This window comes from Nycticebus coucang, chromosome 9 (genome assembly GCF_027406575.1).
Source record: "Nycticebus coucang isolate mNycCou1 chromosome 9, mNycCou1.pri, whole genome shotgun sequence".
In the NCBI taxonomy this organism is placed as follows: Eukaryota; Metazoa; Chordata; class Mammalia; order Primates; family Lorisidae; genus Nycticebus; species Nycticebus coucang.
Genome location: NC_069788.1, coordinates 43,121,138 through 43,138,113, shown reverse-complemented (window position 1 = coordinate 43,138,113; position 16,976 = coordinate 43,121,138). Strand labels below are relative to the sequence as shown.

At 42.5% G+C, this 16,976-nt stretch overlaps 1 protein-coding gene and 1 non-coding gene across 2 annotated transcripts in view; both read right to left on the bottom strand.

Annotated features, from left to right (window-relative positions):
* Positions 1 to 2,505: 2,505 nt before the first annotated feature.
* Positions 2,506 to 16,976, bottom strand: part of STK38 (serine/threonine kinase 38) — a 53,638-nt gene continuing 39,167 nt past the window's right edge. Inside the window, exons 10-14 of the mRNA XM_053603365.1 lie at positions 10,075 to 10,192; positions 8,063 to 8,186; positions 7,771 to 7,866; positions 4,980 to 5,074; positions 2,506 to 4,490 (exon numbers count right to left, since the gene is read on the bottom strand). Of these exons, the coding sequence (XP_053459340.1) occupies positions 4,360 to 4,490; positions 4,980 to 5,074; positions 7,771 to 7,866; positions 8,063 to 8,186; positions 10,075 to 10,192 (564 nt within the window). The 3' untranslated portion in view covers positions 2,506 to 4,359. The remainder of the gene's footprint in view (positions 4,491 to 4,979; positions 5,075 to 7,770; positions 7,867 to 8,062; positions 8,187 to 10,074; positions 10,193 to 16,976) is intronic.
* On the bottom strand, positions 6,829 to 6,927 carry LOC128595273 (small nucleolar RNA U13). Its single transcript, XR_008382908.1, has one exon. It is a non-coding gene; the product is annotated as a small nucleolar RNA U13 (small nucleolar RNA).

The window sequence follows — 16,976 nt, the reverse complement described above, 5'->3', positions numbered from 1 at the left end:
GTTCAATGCCGTTCTTCACAAGGTACTACTTAAAATTCACAGCTCCATGCCTCTTCCGTAGCACAAGACCATGCTTATTAGCCTCCAAAATTCTGTACTGTTCACTTCCTTCCCCTTTGCCAAATCACTGTTACTTAAATACAAATATCTGGGAAGCTTCCCTGAGCTAATCACGGCTCTGGGCTGGCTTGTTGCATGCTGTCACGTTGACTTGGATGTGATCACTTTAAGGCAGTGGTTCTCAACCTGTGGGTTGCGACCCCTTCAGACTGTATTAAAGGTCCGTGGCATTAGGAGGGTTGAGAACCACTGCTTTTAAGGTGATGCTGCATTCTGTTAAGCCACTGAGTGGGTGAGAATTATCTTCTCAAACTGATCAGCAATTCAGAACCATGGTGGGCTCCCTATTGCATCCTCAGAGAGCTGGTGTACTGAGTTCTGTACATTAGGGATGCTTTAATGTTTGGGCATTCAGGAATGTTTTTCATTCAGGAAAAAGCATCATGGAGGCTGTTTTTAAGTCAGTGTTGGCTTTGATAGATCATTCTAGGGAAACATGCTATGTAGGGAATGAAAGTATCATTCCCTGAATTCTTTTGAATTCAATTAAAAGCACCATTTAGGCTACATACAGAGGCCTAGGTCAGACAAACAGGACAAGGTGATCCCAAAAAATGTGCTTTCCTAGGAAATGATTCTGATGCAATTGATGGCAGAGGCCTCCTATTAAGCCACATAGATGGGTTTTTTAATTAGCAACCTGTTACTGAGAACCTGAATATTAATCCTGAAGGAACTCATCTGAATCTTAATTTTGTTTGAAAATGTTTGCTCCTTTGGAGTATAATTGTAGGGGAAAAAACTGTGGCATAGGTAAAAATTCACCATTAACGACCTGAATTGGATAATCATCTGAGGTTTTGATAGTTTGCTGTATGGAGTGTCTTTGGGTCCAACATACGTGAAAACAGAGGATTGCCAGGGTTTACACAAGGAGGCAGTTGTTCAGGTTTCACTTCTGTGTCTAAATTTGTAGATGAAATACTTTTATCACAATTATAGTCTGTCATTCTCGCAGTTTGTTAATTTTTTCAGCAAATGCAGCCTTTTGGTGCAGCAGACTGCATGAAGTCCGCCAAGTGCCCAGGGACGCGGCCTTTTAACTGTATCCGATTTAGGCAGCAAAGAGAAGATAAATGGCCGGCTGGATCAAAACAAATAAATCAGTCTCCACCCATCTTACTTTGCAAGTAATTCTGAAAAGAAACAGGCACTAAAGAAAATTGTGATGCACTCATGAATCAAGGAGACTGAATGACATCAGTGTTTGGTTTCATTTTAGTATACAGTATAGTTAAGTTTATGATTTTCTAACTCCCCCAATGAGAGTAGAAAACGGAATTATCTGAGGATCAACAGGATCAGCACTGAGCCATTGACTCCCAGCATGTTTTTTTTTTGTTTTGATCCATGAAATACATTAACCATTCTGGCTGCATTTAGCTTCCCTTTGCCAGTTGTTTCTACGCTAAGCAATCTTTGCGCGGTTTTTTTTTTTTTGAGACAGGGTCTCACTTTGGTAGCCCTCAGTAGAGTGCTGTAGCATCACAGCTCACAGCAACCTCAAACTCTTGGGCTCAAGCGATCCCCTTGCTTCAGCCTCCCAAGTAGCTGGGAACTAGGTGCTCACAACATGGCCTACCTACTTTTAGAGACAGGATCTCACTCTTGCTCAGGCTCGTCTTGAACTACTGAGCTCAAGCAATCCACTTGCCTCAGCCTCCCAGAATGCTAAGATTACAGATGTGAGCCACTATGCCCAGCTTAGAGCTCTGTTCTTGACTCTTTCCAAAGCACCCTTCCATACCAGAAAAGGGGCTAATAAGCGGAACATACAGAACTCTGTACACAACATCTCAGAGGTAGAATTCTGCTGTGGTAGACAAGGAGGGCTGAGAAATCCCATCCTGCGAGTTCAGAGGATTCCTAGGTGAACTCCAGGCTGGAAAAAATGGAGCCGTAAAGAGCTGTATAAAAGGTCCACCAGTTGATAGTACTTTGTCAGCAGGTGTCGTTGGCTTTACTACCAGTAGAGGACCCACTGTCTTGTAACACTGAACCACGTGGAAAAAGTATGTGTGATGGGCTTGGTTAATAGGTGTTACAGGAAAGGCTAGTAATTGACCCACTCTGTTCTCACTGGAGGTTATTTAAATAAAACTTAAGACTTAGAAAAAAAAAAAAAAAAGTATGTGTGATGGGGTCAACAGAAGTCGCTTCATATGTACACCAGTTCAGAAGACTAGCTCCCTGGAACAAAAATGCCAGTCTCAGCTTCCCTGAGAGAGAAATCATGTTGCATGAAGATGGCAATGCAGTTTTGAAATTAACGTTTGAAATTAGACATTCGGAAAGTATATGGGCAAAGGGGTTACAAGAGGCCACTAGCACTCTGCCTCTGAATTATAAGCCACAATTGCTTTAAAACACATCACAGACTTCCACTACTGTTCTCACACAATTTATTCATAAGTTTCAAAGTTAAAATGTGGGCATTTTCCCCTAAAACAAATTATCCAGTACCACTCCCCAACACAGACTCTACCACCACTCTCTTCTCTTTACCAGCACTTAAACCCACACACACTTGCAGAACACGGAAGGGCCAAGACCCCCAACTATTTGGTAATACAAAGAACTATGAAGTTACACAAAAGAATCTCATTTACTTCTTTTTCACCAATAGGCTATGAATAAAAGATTAAGGGGCAAACACATTACCTTCATCCAGAGTTAAGACTTTCCTAACCTTCTTTTAGTTCCTCTAAGATGTTAAAACCCAAAGCCTTTTCATTTGTGATTGTAACTCTGATACTCCATTTTTCTCTTCTGAATGGCTACCCTAGGAAATACTTTCTTTCAAAGCTGTTCTTCACAAATCACAAGACTGGCATAAAGCCGTTTCCCAGTTGGAGCTTGGCCATGACGCTCTGCTACAGGCAGTTACCACACAGGTGCAAATGATGCTTTAAGAGTTACTAAAACTTAAAAAAAAAATAATAATAATGCATTAATATGAAGCCTCCATATTTTCTGACAAAATTCCTCTAAAGGTAGTGGCAGCTGTGAAAAAGAAGGCACTTTGTGCTAAAATTCAGAGGGTCTCTCTTAGCGAACACCACAGTGCAGTGGCTTGGTCAGTAGGCGACCCTTTCGGGTGAGGGGGAGTACACCCCAGGAAGGCATCTGTAAAGGAAAATTTGTAATCATGATTTCAAGGCAAAATGGCTACTTAAAGTTGAGAGAGAAGAAATACCAAGAGAGAAGCCAGACCAATCTTTGCACCAAAAATTGAGGAGTGAACTTTACAAGGACTCCGTCCACTTGTCAGCTGGCTCTGCACTTCCTGTTGGGTTGGTCCCTTTATCACTTCCAAGGAGGTTCTGGAGACTTTGCAGGAGCAGCACCTTAGCCAAGAGGGTTCTTCCTTGCTATGTTCCCAGGAATAAAATGAACTCCTGTTGGATATCGCTGGTCCACGGCAGCATCTGTTTTAGAATTTTCTAATAACAGCTGTGAAGTGAAAGTGAGGGTTTTCCACAAGATCCAGGATCCCTTGGCAATGCCCAGTGGATTTTTTGGGACTTCTAAGAACAACAATGGATCAAAGCTGGTATTCCCCCATTGGCGCTCAGAAAAGCAGCGTGAGTATTTTAGATTGGTGGGAGGGAGAAGATAAATCAATGGACTGAGGGTCTTTATCTTAGTACCATAAATAAAGTGCACCATGAATGAAGACTATAAAAAGCCACTCGTCCAAGGCCCAGGTATGAGGACAAACTATCATCACCCACCCTTAGAATGGTGGATGATTTCCTTCAGCCAGAATGCTGGCTGCTGAGACTTTCATTATTGCTTTATTTCCTTAGTGGAACTGTTAGCTATAAAGAAAAAATACTTGGTGGGCTTGGCTGATAGTGTGTCACAAAATCACAGGAGTTGGCTGATATTCAATGAGTATACATTACAATCTCAACAATGTTGGATGATGGCTGTATTTCCCCTCATTCTGATGAACTTAGGAAAAATTTTTAATCACCTATCAAATTGGCTCATGATGCTTCTGAAGAAGCACAACAGCTGTTTATGGCCAATATAGTAGAAATGTTTGTCTTTGTTCTATAGGTTTTCTGAGCATTATGGAAGAAAATCCACTTACTATCACATTTCAGGAGACTTTACTATGACATATTGGTGGGTTCCATAAACTTCTTAGAAGCTCTTTCAGAAAAGCATGAGAAGAAAACCATGATGTGGTACAAAGAATTTTGCTCCATTTAGGAATCCTTGACCAGGGATCTATTTTGCTGCTTTCATGTAGGAAGGTATAGCCCCCCTTGCAGTCAGGCCCTCAAAGCGCTTGTAAGTGTAATTGATGAAGACCCAGTCTTTGTTCTTGTAGTCAGTTTCGGGGTGATTACTTGTGGCCACTGGGAAAGAAATACACATGAGAGTTGATTCACCACCTTACCTTGAATGGACCATTCATAATACTAAAGACATGACAATCTAAAGAACACACCACAGTTTCTATCTGGAAAAGGTCATTTTTCACTTTGTGAATTTTCTACATTTGCCTGCCTGTGTTCTTTAAACCTCATTTCTTCACAAATATTTTTAAAGTTTTATTCTCCCATTTCTGTAATTTCAGGCTACCTAGCCTTTAATTTAATAAATAATAAAAGAATAGATTTTTGTGGCTTACCCACCCAGTTCAGCAGTCTAAACATGGGAATATTCATTTTCCATTCAATAAGTTTTTACCATTACCTAGCATTAACACCGGAAAAATACTTACAAAGAACCTGTGGAACTGATGTTCCTCTCCACGTTCTCTACCCTGAATTTGTAAATGTCACCCCCAAATTGGGGAATTAATGTGCTTATAAAGCAGAAGGAGGCAATGCTGGTGATATTACCTGTTGGCTTAAGAATATCAGATTCTGGAAACTCATCGAAGTTTGAGGTATCATCAATGCTTTTGATTTCAATAGGTATTGCAGCAGGTCTCTCTCTGCCAAGAATACATATGCTAACAATTACTATGGTTAGAAATCATATGGCTCATGCTAATTAAATCTTCCTCCAAAAAGACCCCTGGTCAGACCTGAGAAGACTATTCTTGGCAGGCAACATTTATTTTCTCTGAAATGCTTATAAACACTGACCAACCACACCAACTGACTTGATCCAAAAAATAAATAAATAAATTAGGAAAAATATAAATAATTCGATCATTCATAGCCAGAAAGAAAGACAGGAATAATAAGGATAACTAAATCCAAAATTAATCTGCTATGCCTGACCTATCCTGCCTACCAAAACCAGAAATTGCACCTCTAAGCGTCCCCTCATGGACACTTAGCCCTTCTTCTGCTGGAAGTACCAATGAATAAGTTGGCTAAAAAAGCAGCAAAAAGGAGATAAAGGTAAAAATCACCAGGATGCAAATCAAAGTACAATTATAAAATAAATGAGAACTTCTTCATGCTGAGTTAAGGTCTGGACTATAGCAGGAAATCCAGGCTCTCACTGCTGTTAGCAGCACTCTCCCACCCCACCATGACAACTGTCACCCTCCCTTTTCCTGCCGACTTTCCTCCCACCAATCCTTCCATTCCTTTCTCCCTTCTCTCTCTTCCAGCAATAGCCTCTACCCTGGGCAGGGACTGTCCTCACTGGTGGCCCCATAAGCTTGCCGAATTCTAAGTAAAAGCAAAAGCAATGTTTCTTTTTTTTTTTTTTAGAGACAGTCTCACTTTGTCACCCTCAGTAGAGTGCCATGGCATCACAGCTCACAGCAACCTCCAGCTCTTGGGTAGGGTGATTCTCTTGCCTCAGCCTCCTGAGTAGCTAGGACTACATGTGCCCGCCACAACGCCCGCCTATTCTTTTGTTGCAGTTTGGCCAAGGCCGGGTTTGAACCCGCCACCCTGGGTATATGGGGCCGCTGCCCTACTCACTGAGCCACAGGCGCTGCCCTCTTTTTTTTCTTTGAGACAAGAGTCTCAAGCTGTTGCCCCGGGTAGAGTGCCGTGCTGTCACAGCTCACAGTAACCTCGAACTCTTCGGCTTAAGTGATTCTCTTGCCTCAGCTCCCAAGTAGCTGGGACTACAAGCGCCTGCCCCAACACCCGGCTATTTTTCGTTGCAGTTATTGTTGTTTTAGCAGGCCTGGGCAGGGTTTGAACCTGCCAGTTCTGGTGTATGTGGCCGGCACCCTACTGACTGAGCTATGGGCGCCGCCCAGCAACAGGTTCCTTAAAAGCATTCTTCACCAGAAAACCCAAAGTTCTCACTTTGTAAATAACATCTAGGTTCAATATATCTGACACAAGTCTGACAAGAAGTCTAACTTTCGATCTTCACTATGAATGAAATTAGGAAAAGATCCTAAATTTCTAAGAAGCTTTCTTCGCTTAGCTTGGCAATGATGGTTCTTTCAAATTAGTATTAAGCGAAGTATAGACTTTCTAATTCTTTTTTTTTTCTTTTCATGTCAGATGGGTAATGAGTTGACGTTGTAATAAGATTTTTTTTTTTTTTTTTTAGAGACAGAGTCTTACTTTATCGCCCTCGGTAGAGTGCCAGGGCGTCACAGTTCACAGCAACCTCCAACTCCTGGGCTTAGGCCATTCTCTTGCCTCAGCCTCCCAAGTGGCTGGGACTACAGGTACCCGCCACAATGCCTGGCTATTTTTTGTTGCAGTTTGGCTGGGACTGGGTTTGAACCCACCACTTGGTATATGGGGTGGCACCCTACCACTGAGCCATAGGCGCCGCCCATCATAACAAGATTTGTGGGTGGCACATCTCATGCATGCGCATGGAAAACCTAATCATCACATTTATGAACTACAAAAGAATCAGACTTTCTAATTTTTTTTTTTTTTGTAGAAACAGAGTCTCACTTTACTGTCCTCGGTAGAGTGCCGTGGTGTCACAGCTCACAGCAACCTCCAACTCCTGGGCTTAGGCAATTCTCTTGCCCCAGCCTCCCAAGTAGCTGAGACTACGGGCTCCCGCCACAACGCTCTGCTATTTTTTGGTTGCAGTTTGGCCAGGGCTGGGTTTGAACCTGCCACCCTCAGTATATAGGGCCAGTGCCCTAACCACTGAGCCACAGGTGCTGCCCAGACGTTCTTTTTTTTTTTGTAGAGACAGAGTTTTATTTTATTGCCCTCAGTAGAGTGCCGTGGCGTCACACAGCTCACAGCAACCTCCAACTCCTGGGCTTAGGCGATTCTCCTGCTTCAGCCTCCTGAGTAGCTGGGACTACAGGCGCCCGCCACAATGCCCGGCTATTTTTTTTTTGGTTGCAGTTTGGCCGGGGCTGGGTTTGAACCCGCCACCCTCGGTATATGGGGCTGGCGCCTTACCGACTGAGCCACAGGCACTGCCCTGTTTTTTTTTTTTTTTGAGACAGACTCTCACTATGTCGCCCTCAGTAGAGTGCTATGGCATTGCAGCTCACGGCAACCTCCAACTCTTGGGCTTAAGAGTAAGTAGCTGGGACTACAGGCACCCGCCCAAGTAGCTGGGACTACAGGCACCCGCCACAACGCCCAGCTATTTTTTTGTTGTAGCTGTCACTGTTTAGCTGGCCTGGGCTGGGTTCGAACCCCCCAGCCTTGGTGTATGTGGCCAGCGCCATAACCACTGTGTACGGGCGCCAAGCCTAATTCTTAAAAGTTTTTGATATGAGTATACCTGATATGTTCCCAGTCAACACCTTCAAAAAAAGAGTTACTTTTGATTTCCTCAATCCCAGAGGCTCCAATTCTATGTTCCCATTCACAGCAGAATCTGGAAAAGACAGAGGCCTTTCAGCACACTTCAAGCATCTCTTCAGAGAAAGAAAAGGAACACCTATTTTATTTTCTGAGAGAAATGGGAGGGAACAGAAGGCAAAGATAGAAAGTAATGAAAGTTTAAAAAAAAAAGAAGGAATTTACTCATGTCAAAAAGCCTAGGCAAGAGGTAGAGGAATGTTCTCTAATACCTCAAAATTAGATCCTTGGCTTTCTCGGAGATGGGAACTTCTGGAGGAAAAGACAAAGTTTCTTTCCAGTTCATCACCTTCTTATATGTTTCTTGAGGCGTTTCAGAACAGAAAGGTGGATAGCCTGGAACAAAAAAGGAACTTCGGAGCTTTAACACCCCAGAACTTTAAATATGATGAAGATTATGCCCCTTAATACTTTATCTGTTTTTAATAACTATTGGATACCTCTGTATGTCCATCCCTCCATGACATGGGCAGTATTGCTCTCTTTCCAGAAAACATCTGAACCAAGTTTTCGTTTTCTCCCAAATTCCTAAACCCAAAGTTAAGTTGTGCCTCTGGTACCACTAGGAAGCCAGCTGGTAGTTAGAGGTAAGAATCGAAAGAAGGGCATAAAGAGAGTTGCAGGTGTGGGAATCACCATGCCCAAGAAAAGAAGAAATGGGGGCGGCGCCTGTGGCTCAGTCAGTAAGGCGCCGGCCCCATATACCGAGGGTGGTGGGTTCAAACCCGGCCCCGGCTGAACTGCAACCCAAAAAAAAAAAAAAAAAAAAAATAGCCGGGCGTTATGGCGGGCGCCTGTAGTCCCAGCTACTTGGGAGGCTGAGGCAAGAGAATCGCTTAAGCCCAGGAGTTGGAGGTTGCTGTGAGCTGTGTGAGGCCATGGCACTCTACCGAGGGCCATAAAGTGAGACTCTGTCTCTACAAAAAAAAAAAAAAGGAAAAGAAGAAATGAAAGTATGAAACAGCACCACTAAGAAATAGCTCCATTCCAGAAACATGGATAAGGTACCAAACAAGTTGAATAAGGGAAAAAAAGAAGCTTAAGTTTTATGTATTTTTTTGAGACAGTCTCACTACGTTACCCTCGGTAGAGTGCCGTGACGTCATAGCTCACAGCAACCTCAAACTCTTGGACTTAAGCGATTCTCTTGCCTCAGCCTCCCACGCAGACAGGACCAAGGCGACCGCCACAATGCCTGGCTATTTTTTTTTTTTTTTTTGTAGAGACAGAGTTTCACTTTATTGCCCTCAGTAGAGTGCTGTGGCATCACACAGCTCACAGCAACCTCCAACTCCTGGGCTTAGGCGATTCTCCTGCCTCGGCCTCCTGAGTAGCTGGGACTACAGGCGCCCGCCACAACACCCGGCTATTTTTTTGTTGCAGTTTAGCCGGGGCTCGGTATATGGGGCCGACACCCTGCTCACTGAGCCACAGGCGCCACCCCAATGCCTGGCTATTTTTTGATTGTTGTTGTCATTGTTCGGCAGGCATGAACTGGGTCCAAACCTGCCAGCTCCAGTCTATGTGGCTGGTACCCTAGCCGCTGAGCTACAGGTCCCAAGCCAAAGCTTATGTTTTAAAAGTGGCCATCATACCTCTTTTTGAGAACTACAGGCAAGAAGATAAATATTTACCCTATTACCCCTCTGCCCTCCACATGGGGTAGGAGGATGCCCATCTCCACAGGCATCCTTCCAGTGTTCTCAAAGGCCATGCAGCCAGACAGGTGTACTCACACCACCACAGATAATACACCCGACCTACTGTTCACTGGCACATGGCCACCCCCAAAGACAGACACACCACCCCCATAAAAGAGGGAGAGAGGCCAGGGGGTTCCATGCTTTCAAGGCTTTGACAGAGAAAGGGTGCAGCAAATTAGAAGCAAAGGAGTGAAGCAATGCTCAGTTAAAACACCCTGCATACAATGGATGTTTAACAAATGCTAGTAACTTAAAGAGCTTCCAGGTAGAGAGGATGAGAGTGTGGAAGAAAGAAAACCATGATAAAAGATCAGCAAAACAACCACAGGATGCCAGCAGGCCCAAGAATATAGTGGGATACATTTGATTGAAAGAGTTGCCTATCTTGGAAACTTCACTTTGAAAGACAATGGTGCGGGGAGGAAGTGCTTAGATCAACCCCAGTGGAAAGAGAGTCTAATATCAATATAGAAGTCTTTCTTGGACACACAAGAAAAGTCCTCTGAAAGCATGCAACTTACCGATGAGCATCTCATACATGATCACCCCAAGCGACCACCAATCACAGAGCTTGTTGTACCCGGTCTGCATGAACACCTCGGGAGCAATGTAGTCAGGAGTGCCTACTGTGGAAAAGGCCTGAAACATGGACCACACATCAGGGAGGCCCAGCCAGGCAGGAAGAGTGCCTAGAATTCTGTTCTCGAGACAAAAAGGCTACGAGCAGCACCTGGAGCTACCTCCAGACTGAAGAAGCAGGACTCCCCAGTAGGTTAATGGCAATCTTGATTTGCCAAAGCACTTTCCAAAACGAACAGTAAAACTTTGTTAATGAGGTAAGAGAACCTTACTAAACATGTCCTAAGCCCATAATTCACCAGGTCAAAGGTATCCCTATCATAACAGCTAGTACCATAATTTACTGAGCCCCAATTAAATAGTAGGCTCTGTACTGCTTAATATGCATATGAACCTCTTTAATCCTGACAAAATTTCTCTGAGGAGGACCCTATTAGCACCAACTTTGCAGATAAAATCTGATGCCCTAAATGGCTCTGCTCAAGGCCTCAGAACTAGTTAAGCGGCAGAGCCCAGTTTGGAAGTTAATATAGATGCTTTGATTTGAGAAAATCCTAAAGCCAAACCCATATCTTTATATCTTTTTTTTTGAGACAGAGTCTTACTATGTCACCCTCGGTCTGTGGCGTCACAGCTCACAGCAACCTCAAACTCTTGGGTTTAATCGATTCTCTTGCCTCAGCCTCCCGAGTAGTTTGGATTACAGGCACTCACCACAAAGCCCAGCTATATATTTTTTTTAAGAGGCCTTGCTCTTTAAGGTTGTCTTGCTCTAGCTCAGGCTGGTCTCGAACCTGGAGTTCAGGTGATCTGCCTGTCTCAGCCTCCCAGAGTGCTGGGATTACAGGCTGTGAGCCACCGCACCTGGCTTTAAACCCATATCTTATTAGTCAAATGCAGAAAATATCTATTTATCAAACTTGATCACTTCTATAAATAGTTCTTAGAGAAACATTTTCCATATTGGAAAATGGATAATGTATTCATTATCCATATTTGTCTGAGATCATTTGTCTAACTTTTTTTTAAACAGTCTCACTTTGTCACCCTTGGTTGAATGCCGTGGCATCATAGCTCACAGCAACCTCAAACTCCTGGGCTTAAGTGATTCTCTTGCCTTAGCCTCCTGAGTAGCTGGGACTACAGGTACCTGCCACAACGCCTAGTCATTTTTAGAGACGAGGTCTTCCTCTGGCTCAGGCTGATCTTGAACTGTGAGCTCAGGCAATCCATCCAGCTCGGCCTCCCAGAGTGCTGGGTTTACAGGTGTGAGCTACTGCGCCTAGTGTTGTCCAATTTCTTTAAAATTTTTTATCTTTTTTTTGAGACAGAGTCTCTCTTTGTCACCATCACTAGAGTACCAGGGTGTCATAGCCCACAGCAACCTCAAACTCTTGGGCTCAAGTGATCCACTTGCCTCAGCGTCCCAAGTAGCTGAGACTATAGGTACCTACCACAATGCCTGGTTAGTTTTTCTGACTTTAGTAGAGATGGGATCTTGCTCTTGCTCAGGCTGGTCTAGAACTCCTGAGCTCAAGCAATCCATTTGCCTTGGACTCACAGAGTGCTAGGATTATTAGGTGTGAGCCACTGCTTCTGGCCTACATTCTTTTTTTTTTTTTAAAGAAACAAACATGGGCGGCACCTGTGGCTCAGTGAGCAGGGCACCGGCCCCATATACCGAGGGTGGCGGGTTCAAACCCAGCCCCAGCCAAACTGCAACAAAAAAATAGCCGGGCGTTGTGGCGGCGCTTGTAGTCCCAGCTACTTGGGAGGCTGAGGCAGGAGAATCGCCTAAGCCCAGGAGTTGGAGGTTGCTGTGAGCTGTGTGACGCCACAGCACTCTACCGAGGGCAATAAAGTAAAACTCTGTCTCTACAAAAAAAAAAAAGAAAAAAACCTATAGAAACAATTAAAGCTCTGCCCTATATATTCCCTCTCTCTTCCCCACTGAAGTAAAAACTACCTTGAAGTTCCTTTCTTCTTATATAAATATGCTCATAAATAGCCATTACTTTTTTGTATAAATAAAGGGTTTCATACTAAATTGCATTATTCTTCAATGCTACAACTTGCTTTTTTTACTCAACATTACCATTTTGAGATTTGTTCATGTAGCTCTAGTTCACTCATTTCTCTGCTGTATGTTATGCTATCATATAAATAAATCTCAACTGTTTTTATCCATTCTGCTGTAAATGGACACTTATGTCGCTTCCAATGTTTCTCTATGACAAGTAACACCTGAATAAACATTCTTTTTTTTAGAGTCTCACTTTTGTCGCCCTCGGTAGAATGCTGTTGCTCACAGCAACCTCTAGCTCTTGGGCTTAGGCGATTGATTCTCTTGCCTCAGTCTCCTGAGTGAATAAACATTCTTGTAACACCTCCTTGGGCATTTTTATGAATTTCTCTAGGGTATAGACTAGTGTAGTAATGCTGGGTCCTGGGTTGTGAGAAGGTCAATTTAATAAGCTATCTTTCAACTGTCCTCCAAAGTGGTTAGTCATATTTATATTGGCCCAGCAGGGATGAGCTCCTGGTGTTCTACATCTCACCAAGTCTTGGCTTTGTCAGAATTTTACATTTTAACTGACAGAGGGCATCTCGCTATGTTGTCCAGGCTGGAGTGTAATGGCTAGGTGATCTTCAGTTCTCTGGCCTCAGCCAATTGAGTAGCGGAGACTAAAGGGGCCCAGCACAGCACCTAGCCAGGATCTCTTCATTTTAATTTGCATTTCCCTTATTTCCAGAAAGGCTGATCACATATTCTAATTAGCCAGCCTAGTCTTTTTTTTCTGTGAATATCTGTTCAGGTCCTTTGCCCATTGTTTTTCTTTTTGGTTGTGTTGTCTTTTTTTCTTACTAACACATAGGAATGCTTTATGAATTCAGGGTATTAAGCTTTATAGTTTTGTATATTGAAGGTATCTTCTTCCAGCCTGAGGTTTATTATTTTTATTATGGTTGTTTAAATGAAATATTTGTTACATATCAAAAATAATCACATACATATATATGTAATTATCAAATTATGACATATAACAATAAAAATGAATACCCATGAGTTTAACTGAAGAACTAAAGAATACCATTTTTTTGTTTTTGTTTTGTTTTGTTTTAAGACATAGTCTTGCCCTGTCACCCAATCCAAGTTCATAGCTCACTGCAAACTCAAACTCCTGGACTGAAACAATCCTCCTTCCTTAGCCTCTGGAGTAGCTGGGCCTATAGGTGTATACCATCATGCACAGCTAATTTTTCTATTTTTTGTAGAATGAGGCCTCACTTATGCTCAGGCTGGTCTCAAATAATCTACCACAGCCTTCCAAAGAGCTAGGGGTTAGAGGCCTGAGCAACTACGCCAGGCCAAATACTAATGTTGTCACATGTACCTGTAGTTTTAATTATTTTCATTCCTGTAAAATATTCTGTTCCACAACATAACCATTTTCCTGTTGACAGACAATAAGTTATTTCCAGTGTTTTGCGATTATGAAGATGCAATAAATATTCTTCTATAAGTCTTCTGATTCACATGTACAGTTTTTTTAGGGCATGACGGAGGATAGAATTGTAGGACTATAAGGTATACATATGAACTCTGCAAGGTAATTCCAAAGTAATTTATCTTTTTATTTATGTCTTTTTTTTTCTTTTTTTTGAGGCAGAGTCTCAAGTTGTCGCCCTGGGTAGAGTGCCATGGCATCACAGCTCACAGCAACCTCAAACTCTGGGGCTTAAGCAATTCTCTTGCCTCAGTTTCCCAAGTAGGTGGGAAGTACAGGCGTCTACCACAACGCCTGGGCATTTTTTTGTTGCAGTTGTCATTGTTGTTTAGCTGGCCTGGGCTGTGTTCGAATCCACCGGTCTCGGTAGCTCCCCACTGAGCTATGGGTGCCACCTTATTTATGCCTTTTGATATACAGAAGGGTATTTTTTTTTCCTTTAAAAGTAGTAAAATAAATCAAGTTTTTTCTTTATGGAGTTGTATTTCTTCTTTTTTTTTTTTTGCCAGGACTGGGTTTGAACCCGCCCCCTCCAATATATAGGGCCGGTGCCCTACTCTTTGAGCCACAGGTGCCGCCCGGAGTTGTACTTCTTGTATCTTATTTAAGAAATCCTTCCGGGTGGCACCTATGGCTCAGTCAGTAAGGCGCCGGCTCCATATACCGAGGGTGGCGGGTTCAAACCCGGCCCGGCCAAACTGCAACCAAAAAATAGCCGGGCGTTGTGGCGGGCGCCTGTAGTCCCAGCTACTCGGGAGGCTGAGGCAAGAGAATCACCTTAAGCCCAGGAGTTGGAGGTTGCTGGGAGCTGTGTGAGGCCACGGCACTCTACCGAGGACCATAAAGTGAGACTCTGTCTCTATAAAAAAAAAAGAAATCCTTCCTTAATTCTTGGTCATAAAGATATTGCCCTGTATTTTCTTTTTCTTTTTAATTAATTTATTTATTTGCAGTTTTTGGCCAGGGCTGGGCTTGAACCCACCACCTCTGGCATATGGGGCCAGTGCCCTACTCCTTTGAGCCACAGGCACCGCCCTGCCCTGTATTTTCTTTAAAAATTTTTAAAGTTGTATTTTCCATCTAGAATTGATTTTTTTTTTTTTTTGAGACAGAGTTTTATTATGTCGCCCTCAGTAGAGTGCTATGGCATCACAGCTCATAGCAACCTCAAACTCTTGGGCTTAAGTGACTCTCTTGCCTCAGCCTCCCAAGTAGCTGGGACTACAGGTGCCCACCACAATGCTATTTTTTATTGTTGTTGTTGTAGTTGTCATGGTTGTTTGGCAGGCCCAGGCTGGGTTCAAACCTGCCAGCCCTGATGTATGTGGCTGGCACCCTAGCCATTGAGCTACAGGCCCCGAGCCTAGAATTGATTTTTGCATATACTGTCAGGTAGGGATCCATTGTTTCCAAACAGATAATAAATGCTATTTTTATAAAATACAAATATTAAGTAACAATGACAAGTTTTTAAGCTTTCAAGTCTAAGAAGCAGAAGTATTTTCACTCTAATCATAAAGAAACTACAAATACCCTTTAATTTAGAGACTAGATTTATTCTAGTAAAGATGAATCTTAAGGAAATCTGACTTGTCCAAAGATTTCTATTTTGAAACCAGAGGTCTGTTATCACAAAAAAAGAACTTCTTCAAGATACAGAACATTAAAAAAACTCTTGGAGTTACAAAATATAAACAACACAGACTCAACCTGTGAAAGTAAGAGTAATGTTCTCACTATGGAAACTAGTTTGCCACAGGAGCTCGCTCTCATTTTAGCACACTTATTTATTGCACTATTTTTACTATGTTAAGCCTTTTCAATTTAGGGATCCAAACCTTTGTTGTTTTCCACACTGGAGTGTCCTTCAACCTTCACAGTGTCCTTCACGGGCTGTCCATCAGCCTGTCAAAGCAACCTCAAACTCCTATGTTCAAGCAATTGTCCTGCCTCAGCCTCCTTAATAGATGGGACTACAGGCACCTTCCACAATGCCTGGATAATTTTTTTTCTATTTTTAGTAAAGATGGGCTCTCACTGGTGCTTAGGCTAGTCTCATAATCCTGAGCTCAAGCAATCTTCCACCTCAGCCTCCCAGAGTACTAGGATTACAAATCTGAGCCACCACACCCAACCATGTTCTAACCTTATGATTTCATTTTAGAGTCTTATGAAAAGTAAAACAATTTAATTCCCTACTAATCCCCTTTGTAAAGTCTACACTTAAGAAAAAAACTGACAAAGATTAGATGCCTATATGTCCACCACATTTTACCTCTGTAGTTTTATAATTTAAAGCTGATTCCTACCTATTACCTAATCAGCTAGGGAGGTTGAAAGTTACCCAAGACCATGCAACAATTTAAAACATTACAATATGGGCTTGGCACTTGTAGCTCGGTGGCTAGGGCACCAGCCACATACACTGGAGCTGGCAGGTTCGAATCCAGCCCGGGCCTGCCAAACAACAATGACAACAACAACCAAAAACTAGCCAGGTGTTGTGGCGGGCACCTGTAGTCCCAGCTACTTAGGAGGCTGAGGCAAGAGAATCGTTTAAGCCCAAGAGCTTGAGGTTGCTGTGAGCTGTGACGCCATGGTACTCTACTCAGGGTGACATAGTGAGACTCAGTCTCAAAAAAAAAACCAAGAAAGAAAAACATTACAATGCGATTTAAGAAGCCAAGGAGTGAAGCCAAAGCCTCCTTTTTTCCCAGTTATTCCAATGGTCTGAAAAGTAACAGGATAGGTAAGCAATTACATGTTAGGCTTAACCTACAGCAGGAAATTTATACTAAACATTAACTAATATCAATCTTCAGGCTGTGGCTGAATGGGATCATTTATTTAAAAGGTCAAAGTAAAATGGTTAATTAACATTGAACAATTGAGAGTTGGCTTTATTATCTTCAAGCTATGAAAAGAAGTAGTATGAGGATTATCTTAATTTATACTTTCCCATTACTACTGTGTAGTACCAACTATTCAGGTTTTCAAAACATTTTTTAAACTACTAAATGACATTTAACTCCAAGTATAGAAATTTTAAAATTGCCTTCATTACAGAACTATAAATGGTTCCTAGTGAGCCTGACATGATGTTTTGGTGCACATCAAAGAGCACAAAGCTTATCTCAGAGTGTGAGGACAACTCAGGGAACTTACACTTAATTATCCCAAAAATAAATGTTCACACAATAACCAAAGGTTAAATCCTGGCCTGGTTTTTTAAAAAAGAAAAAAATTACAAAAGATTCCTTACCTTTTATTAAGTTTCCAAAATACAGATAAACATCAGTTTCCCAACAATGCAGAACTATTATTTAAAACAAAAT